Source organism: Urtica dioica, chromosome 8 (assembly GCF_054948205.1).
Source record: "Urtica dioica subsp. dioica isolate 48M chromosome 8, U.dioica_male_clone48M_v1_H2, whole genome shotgun sequence".
Classification (NCBI taxonomy): domain Eukaryota; kingdom Viridiplantae; phylum Streptophyta; class Magnoliopsida; order Rosales; family Urticaceae; genus Urtica; species Urtica dioica.
The window spans coordinates 12,377,355-12,390,606 of record NC_142763.1 but is presented as its reverse complement, the minus strand read 5'-3'; the positions used below and the strand labels follow the sequence as shown (position 1 = coordinate 12,390,606).

At 35.2% G+C, this 13,252-nt stretch overlaps 2 protein-coding genes across 2 annotated transcripts; one reads left to right on the top strand and one right to left on the bottom strand.

The window, feature by feature from the left end:
• Positions 1 to 810: 810 nt before the first annotated feature.
• On the top strand, positions 811 to 2,542 carry LOC149388192 (putative indole-3-pyruvate monooxygenase YUCCA5). The gene is made up of 2 exons (XM_089623011.1): positions 811 to 1,553; positions 1,651 to 2,542. Exons 1-2 carry the CDS (start codon positions 903 to 905, stop codon positions 2,251 to 2,253), a joined length of 1,254 nt encoding a protein of 417 aa, XP_089479137.1. The 5' UTR covers positions 811 to 902; the 3' UTR covers positions 2,254 to 2,542.
• An 8,174-nt stretch (positions 2,543 to 10,716) lies between these two features.
• On the bottom strand, positions 10,717 to 12,101 carry LOC149388191 (uncharacterized). Its single transcript, XM_089622372.1, has 3 exons — positions 11,573 to 12,101; positions 10,909 to 11,346; positions 10,717 to 10,839 (listed from the first exon to the last, which is right to left on the bottom strand). The coding sequence occupies exons 1-3, from the start codon at positions 11,603 to 11,605 to the stop codon at positions 10,717 to 10,719; spliced, it is 594 nt and encodes a 197-aa protein (XP_089478498.1). The 5' UTR covers positions 11,606 to 12,101.
• Positions 12,102 to 13,252: the final 1,151 nt, after the last annotated feature.

Sequence of the window (13,252 nt, the reverse complement as noted above, 5' to 3'; positions counted from 1 at the left end):
AATAAACTTCAATGGGCTTTCAATATTTTTGTGGGCCCAATAGAATCTGATGAGGATGGCATGTCGCTCTCATGGATCCTTCTAACTCTCCCTTTTAATCCCATGAAAGGATACTTGCCATTGACACAAATTTTTCTACTTTTCTTTTTTCTTTTTCGTATTGAACTAATTATGATCCACATATGCCATTTTTTTTTAGTGTTGAGGTAAGTCGTAAGTACTTCCCAAGTGAGAGAGAGAGGTTATGCCCGTTCTTAGCGGACAGTATAGCGGCCAAGTCAGTACTTCCTAATGACAAGTCCGTGTCTAAAGTCTAAACATTCCTTAAGTAATGGAAAACACTCTCACTTGCTTTTCACACAATCTTTCACTTGCATGAAAAATTGTTCCCAAGAAATAATAACCACCCCATATATACACACATACATACATTAAAAATTATAAACTCCCGCCTGCCCACACTATTTTATACTACATAGCAATAAAGATCTAATAAAATATAACATTGGAGATCAAGGGGTAGAGTAGATAAAGGGGAAGAAGAGAAAACGATTTAATCAAATATGTTTGTGAGAGAGAGAGAAAGAGAGAGAGTAATAATAATAGTAGTAGTAGTGACCACAAAGAGAGAGGATAAAAAAATTAGCTTAGCAAATAATGATTTTTATAAGTAAAATAAAACGCCCATTAAATACCCACTCGATATCACATGCATTACAAAACATTTCAAGTCTCCGCACTTGCTATATAAGGCCCTTCACCCCCAACCCTTCCTGTTCATTCCAACACAACGCAATACAACTCAACAAAGACTCAAAACTCTCCTCTCCCAAAAAAAAAAAAAACAACACACCAAACTCAAAACTCACACATCATATATATATATATATAAGAAAATCATTATGGATAACCTATTCCGACTGATGGACGGCGAGGATTTCTTCAACCGTCGGTGCGTAGTGATCAACGGCCCGATGATCGTCGGCGCCGGACCCTCCGGGCTTGCCACGGCGGCGTGCCTTAGAGAGCAAGGCGTCCCATTCGTGGTCGTTGAAAGAGCTGATTGCATAGCTTCGCTGTGGCAGAACCGAACCTACGATCGTCTCAAGCTTCACCTTCCGAAGCAATTCTGCGAGCTTCCGAACCTTCCATTCCCGGAAGACTTCCCGGAATACCCCTCCCGGAGGGAGTTCATCCAGTACCTCGAGTCCTACGCGCAGAAATTCGACGTCAAGCCACAGTTCGGCGAGTCTGTCGTCTCCGCGCGATTCGACAGAACCAGCGGATTCTGGCGCGTGAAAACCACCGCCGAGACCGAGTACGTCTGTCGCTGGTTAGTCGTCGCCACCGGAGAGAACGCCGAGTGCGTCGTCCCCGATCTCGACGGACTCTCTGAGTTTTCCGGCGAGGTTCTTCACGCCTCCGAGTACAAATCCGGCGAGAAGTACGCCGGGAAAAACGTCCTCGTCGTCGGATGTGGAAACTCCGGGATGGAGCTTTCCCTCGACCTCTGCAACCACAATGCCTCTCCTTCCATGGTCGTTCGAAGCTCGGTACGCACTTAAAACCAGACAAGCCCTAATAAAACTCCAACATTTCTAATTTAATTCGGTTTTGCTTAACGAAATTTCATTTTTCAATTCATTTTAGGTCCATGTGCTTCCGAGAGAGGTCTTCGGGAAATCGACGTTCCAGATCGCGTGCTTTCTGATGGCGTGGCTGCCTCTGTGGCTGGTGGACAAGATCATGCTCCTGCTGACGTGGCTGGTGATCGGCGACGTGGAGAAGTACGGCCTCAAGAGGCCTTCCCAGGCTGGGCCTCTGGAGCTGAAAAACAAGGAGGGAAAGACACCTGTCCTCGACGTGGGGACACTGGCGAAGATCAAGTCGGGCCACATCGCCGTGGTTCCCGGGATCAAACGGTTCTGGAAGCGCCACGTGGAGCTTGTTAACGGGAGGGAAGTGGAGATCGACTCGGTGATCCTGGCCACAGGGTATCGCAGCAACGTGCCGACGTGGCTCCAGGAGGGAGAGTTCTTTGCTAAGAATGGGTATCCCAAAGCCGTTTTCCCACAGGCGTGGAAAGGGAACGATGGGCTTTACGCCGTTGGGTTTTCGAAGAGAGGGCTTTCTGGTACTTCCTCTGACGCCGTTAAAATCGCTGAGGATATTGGAAAGGTCTGGAAGCAAGAGACTAGGCAACATCATAAGAGAACCTTCGCTTGCCATAGACGTTGCATTTCTCAGTTCTAAAAAATAAAAAAAGTTTTGACTAATTTTATTATATTTAGGTTTAAGTGAGGTGTAAAATCAGTAACATATTACGGTGATGAATACTGTACATTACACAGAACAGGTAGAAAGAAAGAAAAATTTACAGAGATAGCCCTCTCCGACACACACAAATATACCCCCAAGCCCAAGTTTCTTTTTTTCTTTTTTATTTGTTCATTTTAATTGTATTAATGTCTGGGCGTTTTTTGTAAGCTGAGGATGACGAGGCTGTTTTTGAATTACGATACAGCTTTTTTTTTTTTTTTTTTTTTTTTTTTTTTTTTTTTGTAATTTGCGAATTCAATGAAATGAAAAGGGAAAAAAATGATAATAACCAAAACAAATCTCGCAATTTAATTTTTTGTTTTATTTCAAAACTCAGAAGTCCATTGCCGTTGACTTGAAATGAAAAATCACTACGAAAACATGAAGTACAGTCATAAACTCGATGGGCTTTTTTTTTTTCCAGTTCATATATTTGATTTTGATTTTTTCATGATATACTCTGCTTTCATTTTCGTCGTCTTTTCCAACGTCCTTGACATGCAGTGAAATTTCTTGTCTTGAAGTACATACGCAACAACTGCATTATTATCAATAATTTATAACCTGGGCTTCATTTCGTTTTTATATTTTTACATATACAAATTTAACCATGGGCGATCAAAAATAGATATACATGTGAGGTGAAATTTAGAATGAGTTGTGATTCAATGTTTTCAGATTTGGCAAGTTGCCCATAATAATAAAACATACAATGATACAAATGATCAGATTGGTGGGTGGGTCCCACAATCCTCCCGGAATAGGACAATTTAGAACCCAACTCCACACAACCCGCCAGGCCGCCACATTTGCTTTCCTTTAAAATAATAATAAAAAAAATTATAAATCCGATAACTCATTTTCTCTCTCAGTTGTGGAATAGCCTAATTCCATGACCCAGAATATTGCTAATACACATAGTTATTCAATATTCCCTTTTTCTTAACATGCTATTTTTATTTTATCAATTATTATCATCAGCTTGAGGTTGACCAAGTAAACTAATAAATTATTTGTACCAACAGGTCTCTGTTGCAGCCCACATGGAGAGAGAGAGAGAGAGAGAGAGAGAGATCTTATCAATAGATTAGAAATCATGGTTTTGGAATAAAAACCTGCACAGTTAAAACCACTCAGTGATCTTCTTACGTGGACAAGAGAAAATATGCTATGTTTATTTATTTTTTTGGTCCAAACTTTTAAGTTTTTTATGAACACTTCAGTAACGCTATAACTTACACTGCGTATTGAAAGATTGTGTAAATACCACTTCCGTTAAAATACCTTCTAAACAAAAGTGACAATTTCATAAGATAATTTTTTGTCTTTCGAATGTTAACGGAAGTGGTATTTCTATTAGGTTTATTGAAATTCCGTGCTTTCAATAACGTGTTTTCACTTTCAAAATGTTACTGGAATAGTTTTTTCCAATACTATTAGTTATGGAAGTGATACTTCTACTAGGCTAAATTAATGCATCGGAACCGAAACCTTCAATAACTTTCGATTCTCATGCCCAGGACAGCATGTAACTATCAGGCTACCGAAAATATAACTTATTTAGAAATAAATTGCTAATAAAGTGTTTTTGTTTAATTTGTTTTTCTTACAACTTATTTAATATTATTATACCACTACTACTTTATACCTTAGATTTTGAAGGATGGCACAAAATTATATTAATGCTTTCAGCTTAATATCCAAAAGCTAGTATCGTGTATTTTTATTCAGGGTACTCTAGTTAATTGGTCAAACTAAAATTTAGGTCTTGCAAGGTAACAACGTTCCGTATATTACAAAATGGTTAATAATTAAAATACACGGATAAATTTGACATAATTATCCATATCAACTACCGATTAAAATGTTAAAAGCAAATAAACCAAAAAAAAAAAAAAAAAAATTGACTTCCAAAATATTTTAGAATCCCGAATAAATTGAAGAAAAGCATATTCGAAAGTTAATATATGTCGGTAACAGTTTATAAAAGTATATATTCGTTCATATAAATTGCGAAAATAAGAGGATAGATTGAAATATAATTTTCAAATTAATTACAACATTATTATAATTGGCTATTTTGTTTACAACTTTTAAAAATTAACTACTTTACACTTTTAACGTTCTAAGTGTTTTAGTTCGTGTAATTTTTTAAGGTCCTTCGAGTCCATGCCATATCTAACACATGTACTCTTGAACGTTAGTCCACTAAACAAAATTTACACATTAATTTTAAACTTTATAATATATATTATGAGTAAATTATAAAAACTAATTTAATTTATTAGAGAGATAGTCTTTGAAAAATAAGTACTAAACATGTAAAGTGAAACATAAAAAGAAACAAGTTTTATTGTGGTGTGTCTTGCATAGAAAGGGTTGCCCAGCAAGATTAGGAAGGTGTTAACCGTGTAGTCACACGTGTGACCCGCGAGTATGCAAGTTGTCTTCCAAAACTAAATAAGGTTAATATTGTAGGTTTAGGGTGTTCATAAGACCCGTCAACCCAAACAACTCGATCATTCAAACCAAATCGCACTCTTTTATAGATCGTCTCATTAAAATTCGAAGAAATTTATGTTTTAACCAACCCAAACCGCTAATGTCATTTGGTTTGATTTTTATAGTCGATTGGCTAGAACCAAACTAACCTGATGATGTTAAATCCCTTAATTTTTTTAAGATTGCAAATTTTTTTATATGAACTATTATTAAAAAAAACATATCCTTTTTAAAAATATTACAATTAAATTAAACAATACTCAATGTACTTTATTAATTACGAATACATGATGATTTAATTATTAAGTATGTGTAATTTTATTTTAATAGGACAACTTTTTAAGATAAGACTATGTAATATACAAAAATTATTTTATTCGAGTTATAAAGTCATGTGTCGAGTTAAATAATTATTTTATTCGAGTTAGAAAGTCATGTGTCGAGTTATAAAATTATTTTACTAAAACCAACCCAATTATTTTTAGTTTGGTTAGGTTTGATTTTACCAGTCAATCGAGTTAACTTGGATTTTAAAACTAAAAAATTTATTGTATCAGTTCGAGTTAATATCTCATAAAAAATCGATTAAGTCAATCCGATTACACTCCTACCCCTAAATTCTAGATTTAAGTAGTGAGTACTTCCACGGTCCATCCAAACAATTTGACTACCGTAGGTTAGTTTAATTCATAACTTTCCCTAAAAACAATTAGAAATAAATAAATGAATACAATATCGTGTTTTGAATAATCCTATCGTCATCTCTCTTTTATGTTATTTTTTTTTCTAGTAAAGGTAGTTCGTCAAGCCAATATCGGTAAGCAGAGACAAAACCATAATTATCCGTGACTGTGAGTTCACACTCGGCATGGATCAAAGAGGCTCTCTTAAGATCATTTTTGTAATAAGAAATTGATTATATTATTATTTATGTAAAGATTGCATTAAATGTCCCTACTTTTTATAATGGCATTTCATGTTTTTCTCATATTGCTTCACGTACATATAATTCTAGATTAAAATATGACATTAATTTGTAAACAAAATTGAAATAAAATATAAATGTCTATCGCTAAAAAAAAATTGGGGATCAGGTTCAAATCTCTGGTATACCACGTTAGATTATTTAGATAATTATGCTGACATACCATTGTAATTGAGCCACAAGGATATGCACGTACTGCTAAATATTTCGAAGACGTAGGCCAAATGAATTCGAAGTATAATTGAGAAAGGGCTTAAAATGGAGTAACAGAAAAAAAATTTGGCTAGTTTGACTAGCGATTATGACCAGTTCCCCATTTGCTTTGATTACTAATGAATTCGAATTCTAATTTAAAAAGAGCAATTTCTAAATGAAATCTTAGGACTTAGGTGTTAAAAGAGTATCTGGATACATATTTGTTAAAAAAAATTGAATTCTAATTTAAATTTGAAAAATAAATCAAATAAAAGATGGTGAACACAGATGAATCTATTATATATATATATATATATATATATATATATATATATATATATATATATATATATGTATATGTATCATATGTGTGTATGTATATAATATTACTATTAAGTGTTAGGGATTTTCCTCGATTCAAGTAATTAGATAAAATAGAAATTAATAATAAATTCATATAATTTATTTTAAACTATTTGAAATATAGAAAATATTGTTGAGTTGTAAAGCAAACAGAGGTATTATATTTAGGGTTTCTGCCAAGTAATGTGTGCATGAGTGTTATCTTATAATTTCTATTTATAAGTTACAAAACAAAGCATTATCTTATTGCTCTCTAAGTGACAACATTAATGCGGATGTTTGTTCCATATTTTGATGAGTTAGGCAAACTAAGAATCTCGTTTATCAACGAGTGATCATAATTTGTCCATGCGTTGTCTAATTTAAATATCATACAAGAGCTAAATCTAACCGTAACTATAGTATATAAAATCTCTAGCAAAAACTTTACATTAGAGAAATCGAAACAATAGCTTTAATTACCATGACCGACGGAAGTTCGTTAAATTTCCTCATACTGGGGTATAATGGCTACAATATTATTCATCTTCATTGTTATTTTGGAGTGACAAAATTAGTTTTATTTTCTTCTTTTTTAGATTGACTAGACTAGTGTCGGAAGGTCCGATCAGGACAAACCTGATGACCAAAAATATTGAGAAACATCTAGCTCATAAAGTAAGAGTAAAATCTATAAAAGTTAAAAAAAAAAAAAAGTAAGAGTAAAATCTGTTGATCAACATAATGAGAACATTATAATAGTTGTTACGCAATCAAGACTTGTAATATAAAATATGAAAATATGTGGTCACGGGAAGAAAGAAATCACCCGAAATCATACGTACTTGACAAATTCCTTTAAATTAATTTAAAATTGTGAGTCTGATTAACCCCGACCATAAACAAAATAAAATGACCACTCTTAGTCACGCTTATATATTAAAATTCTCACCTATCAAGCAGCAACTCTCACTTATTTTCTCTTTGAAATAAATTAGTCTATTTTATAAACAATGTCTAAAACTTTCATTTTGTTTAGCATTCGTGCTCGGCATAGTGAGTTTTCCGCCAAGTAAGTAATTCTTGCGACAATTTTGAATATCATGTGCAATGTCTTTGACCCCGTATGATATTAAATTGATGAGCTATAGGCAACTATTTTTTTTTTGAAAAAAAGTATAAAAATTGGATAGAATATTTGAGTCTTGGCCCAAATATCAGTGTTTGGTGGTCGAAATTAGTTGAAACCAAGCTCATATATCAGCCACTAAAATATTCTGGTAAGACACCAATTTCCTTAAAAGGCGATTTTCCCTCTAAAGGAAATAAGGAAACGCACACTTCAATGGAAACGATCCATGTTGTTTCCACAATGTGTATCACAAATTGGGATTGATTCGGAAGAAGAGAAGAAGACTTGCAAAAGATAAATGAAAAAACACCATGTGCTTCACATAACTCCTTTATAAAAATTAAATGAACATCCCACAAAGATTGGAAGGTAGTCTTAAAGCATATACCGCCAAGGCCAATCAATTATTTATTTTTGTATTATTATTGTACCCAACAAAAAAAAAACATTGATTATGACCTAAGAGAAATTACTACGCACACAAACATATGTTGAAGCCCTAGTGACTACTACTTTGTAGCTTCTACATATTTCCTTATAAACACCATTGAAATTGTACCAACTCAAATATGCCTAACCTTGCCAAGACAAATGAATGACTGATCATAAACACCGTTCACTGGGTCCAAAGTAGAATAAAAAGGATATATAACCCATAAAACCCTAGAAACAGCCCACATATGAGTTCATACCTCAAACGACCAAAATAGGGTTTTTTTTTCAAACTCGATATTGTCCCATCTCAAAGTCCCTAATCAGTAGGATTATTATTTTTTTTCCTCCTTTTTTTTTTGTCTTTTTGTCACTGGCCAGTGTTTTTTTTCTTCTTTTCTTTCACTTATAGAGCAACATTATTATTTTACTGTGAAAAGAATAGTAAAAGAACACATGGGACTGTCACCATACTTGCTTGCCAACACTCCCATCAAAAGGGCCCAGAATTCTTCAACTCTCTAAAACCATTGTAGTTCGAAAAATCCCGAGTTTGTTCCTCTTCACATGGTTGTGTCGACTCATCAAGACTTGAGAGATTTATTAGACCTATATATATATATATATATATATATATATATATATATATATATATATATATATATATATATATGGATCACCCTCTAGAACACAATAAATGATCTATATATTTAGTATGTCTGTGTGAGTGTTTTTCCATTTATATTCAATTAGACAAAGATATCGTACTAAATCTAAATATATGATACACTTTGATGTTTGGATTATTAACTTTTGCTGATGGTTCACAGTTAATGAAAAAGTGCACCCTTAGAGTTATATAAACATTATAAATGGAGAACTACTATATCCATTTTAATATTGAATATTAGACTTTATGTGATATGATCATCAGCCCACCAATAATAAGTGACATAATCCGTTTCTCTCAACAAATACCCTACTATATATTTCTTTTAAGAGTTTTTTAAAATTTTATTTTCTCCCATAACTTATGTTCATGAATCATGATACTCCATTGTATTCATTAAGTCTATTTTGTTTGTACTCTTTTGGTACACCTTCAAGTACGTTTCAAATTTGATCTTACCTCCTCCATAATTTAATTCAATCTTCCAATGGTTTCCTTACTTCCTCTCATTCAATTATTTATTTCTTTAATTATAAAAACTGTCAATTTTAACCACTAGCATAAAGTGTCTCATCACATGAAAATGCTCAACTATTCACGATCAAACTATTATTGCTATTATTAAACTAGGCCAAACAATAAAAGTTTTGACAATTAAACACTTACTTCATACGGTGACAAATGACAATACGAGAAAGAGAGAGAGAGTAGTGTTGGAGTGACTTTAGAAAAGAGAAAATGGTGGCATAAAGACCCAAAGTTTTCGTTTTGTAATACTTAAGTTCCCAACGTTTAAAAGTTGTGGGAATAATTCCCAAACTCAAATAAATGAACCTCTGTTGCAACCTCAGACGTTAAAAATGGATGTCAAAACACGTGGCTGAATCGTGTGTAACTGATATCTCTTTTACAAAGAAATAAAAGCAATATCTCTTTTTATTAAGTTTATTAAATGAAATAAAAGAAATAAAAGCAAAGAATAAATACACCAAAGCATTCGAAAGTGAGAGAAGTTCCGAAATTAGAAAACCCTAAATCCCCAATTTCTCGCGATTTTCTTGTACTTCGAAACCATAAAATCAGGAGGAACATGGAAGATGAAAACTCATCGTTCTTCAGCGGTAGCAGCAACTTGGGTCGACGACAGTCACGCAGTCGTGAAAAAATGACCTCGAAGATCCAATTTTCAGGGGCTAAGGGTCGGATATGTTCATGTGGCGTAGGAGTGGTTGAGAGAACTTCATGGACTGATTTGAATCCCGGGAGGCGATTTCTGGGTTGCTACAAAGGTAAGGTAAGTACAACAATGTTGGATTATATTTTCCTGGGTTGTTTTTTTGCCGAGAGAACTAGTGTGGCTTGGTTTTGGTATCAAATGACTTGGTTTTTATTTTTCCTGGGTTGAATTTTTTAATTTTCTTCTTCTTATCGTCATGTGCAATCTGGATGCGCATACTTTCAGTGGCTAGACCCAGAAATTTGCGAAAGATCGAAGCAAGTGATTCCCGGTTTGCTCAGACGATTAAACCAATTGGAATTCGAAATCGAAAAAATCAAGATGGGCAAAGAAGAAGAAGCAATGAGTACATGTCAAAGCTTTCAATTGAAAAAAATTTATGTAGTTATTTTGGTTGTTGTTTTGGTCAGTGTAGTCGTTGTGATTGTGTATGGGCAATCAGTGTAGTGCTTTCAACAACCGATTCTGTTTGTTTGTTTTGTGTATGGGCAACATGTAATGGTATTTTCAATCAATGAAAACAGGTTTTGCTAATTTCAGTAACAAGATGTAATGGTATTTTCAATCAATGAAAACAGGTTTTGTGTATGGGCATGCTAATTTCAGAAACAGCTCAAACAAGGTATAAACATGCTAATTTCAGTAGCAAGAGGATGCTCAAACAGGGTATACAAAATAATGAGGCCATTTTCATTCAACACCATAATGAGGCCATTTTCATTCAACACCATAATGTACCAAAAAAGACTGAGGCCTTAACATGTATTTTGCTCAAACAGGGTGTACAAAATAATGATGCCTTAACATGTATACAAAATAAACCATAAACTGTACCAAAAAGTAGTCCTAATCTTGGCCATTATAACCTATACCAAAAAATAGTCCTAATATTGGCCTAAAGATTAAGTAGCTGATGTCCCTGCTGCTTCTCTCTCTTGCTGCTTCCTTCGTCGTTTATTTCTTTTTACTGTTTCCGGTGTTGGATTCGCTTTTGATGGTCTTCCTTTTTTTTTTGGAGCCGACACCTGAATCACACAAGTCCCATAAACTACAACACATTTTCAGAGAAGTCAAAAATTTATGCACAAACATACCTGTTCAACAGTCTGGTTTATGCATGATCTCTTAGAGTGACCAACCTGTTTACAGTTACTGCAATGGTTCACTTGACCTTTTCTACTTTGTTTTGTTCCATTATTTGGTCCAAATCCAGGTGGAATTTCGTCGTTGTGTCTGTTCCTCTTCTTCTTAGGACGCCCAGGTAAGCTTTGCTCGAGCGGAGGGAGTATCGGATTCAAACCTGTGTCTGGCCACTTATCTGGGCTTGTCATCGGTTCAATCATTCCAGAATATGCAGCTATGTACGCATCTTTCTTATACCAGTCGTCAACGTAATCCAGATGATTGAAACCACAAGACCAGATACATGCCAATGCATGTGGACATGGAATTCCAGTCAACTGAAAAAGTCGGCATGTACATTCCTTGGCTCTTAAGTCAACAGCAAAACTCTCGGCCCCAAGAAACATAACCTATAAAAATTCAAATGAGAAGACAAATAATTATACAGCCACTCAAATGAGATAATAAATGTCGTGCTGGTGTTGGCATAACCTATAAAAATTCAAATGAGATAATAATTATACAGCCACTCAAATGAGATAATAAATGTCGTGCTGGTGTTGGCATAACCTATAAAAATTCAAATGAGATAATAATTATACAGCCACTCAAATGAGATAATAAACTCAAACTTACCTGAAACTTGCCATTACCAGCTGGTGTTGGCATACAATGTCGTGCTGTTTTTTTTTAATTTTTCAATTAAAGCCAGAATCCTCTTACCAACTACATGCACCGACTTCTGACCATCATCCCTTTTGCTAGCGAATCTACACATAAGCCAATACCTTATCTTCTCAAGCAGTGTCACTATTGGCTTATCCCTTGCAGGCAGTATCGCTGAATTAAAACTTTCACACACGTTGTTGAGAAGCATGTCACATTTAACGTGCACTCGGAAATGAGACTTTGTCCACTGTGATGGTTCTTTATTCAACAACCATTCATGTGCCTTCTCATCTACATCTTTAAGCTCTTTCATTCGTTGTTTAAATGCTGGAACAGTGGTTGCTCGTGCACATGCCCATAGCAATTGTTTCAATAGCAAACCACTGTGATGCTTCTTGAAATTGGAATGAAGATGACGTACACAAAACCTAAACTCTGCCCCTGGAAAGACATCTGCCAAGGCCTTCTCTAACCCTTTTTGTCTGTCACTCATCATGGTGAACCCGGTTGTGTTCCTAACATCAAGATCTTCTTGAAGAAGTAGCATAAACCATGTCCAAGTCATAGTATTTTCCTTCTCAACTACAGCAAATGCAACAGGATACTGAGAGTTGTGTGAGTCAATACCTATTGCATCCAATAGCATGCCCTTGGTATAACCTTTTAGAAAGCACCCGTCAAATCCTAGCAATGGCCTGCACCCCTTGTTGAAACCATCCTTACATGCCTTGAGACATATATATACTCTCTCAAACACCCTATTCCCATCGATAAGAGTTGTTTTGAGCAGAGCAGTAGAACCTGGATTCACATAAGCATTGTATTAGTTATACAATCGGACAAAATCAATCCATCAAAACATATGCATAATTCAGTTACTATACCTAGATTTGTAGCAATTATTTGTCTACAATAGTCGTCAAGAACAGCGAATTGACTCTTCACATTACCCTCTAATATCTCTCTTGCCATCTTCCTCGCCCTATAGAAAACAGTGCTAGAGACATGGGTGTATTTGGTTGATGATGTCATCTCTTTAAAGCAACTATACTCCATGTGTGGATTGAGTCGGAATTGCTCAAGAAAGTGTTTTGATAACCACCGACTTGTGACAAGCTTGTTGTCAAAAACTATGCCACAATTATGATTATCAACAAATGTATTCACTCTAACTGTACTTGAATCTGGATCCTTCACCCTAGCGTACAAGACCCATGGACAACCGATGCCCTTACATTTTGCTCGCAATTTGGTCTTGTTATTGAAAACAAATCGTAATTCTCGATCAGCCTTAATGAACTCTTCTCTCAGTACATACCGTAAATCATCCATTGTAGGGAATTCCATTCCGAGTTTGAACTTGAAATCATAGTTATTTGAGCGTGGGTTATACTCTTTCTTGCTCCGCTTCGTGGCTTGCTCTTCATCCTCACTGCATAGGCTGTCTAGGTCACTCTCAGACCCTAAATCGTCAGACCCTTCATCGCCGACGGGTTGCTCGTTACAGACCTCATTAACGTTAGACCACCATTGTTGTGGATGCGTAATTTCTTCATCATCTCCACCGTCTGCGTACTCCTCTTCGTGCAGTTCAAACCCCGCCTCTTCAGCGGCTTGTTCAGTCATCGCCTCAAGCCCCGTCTCTCC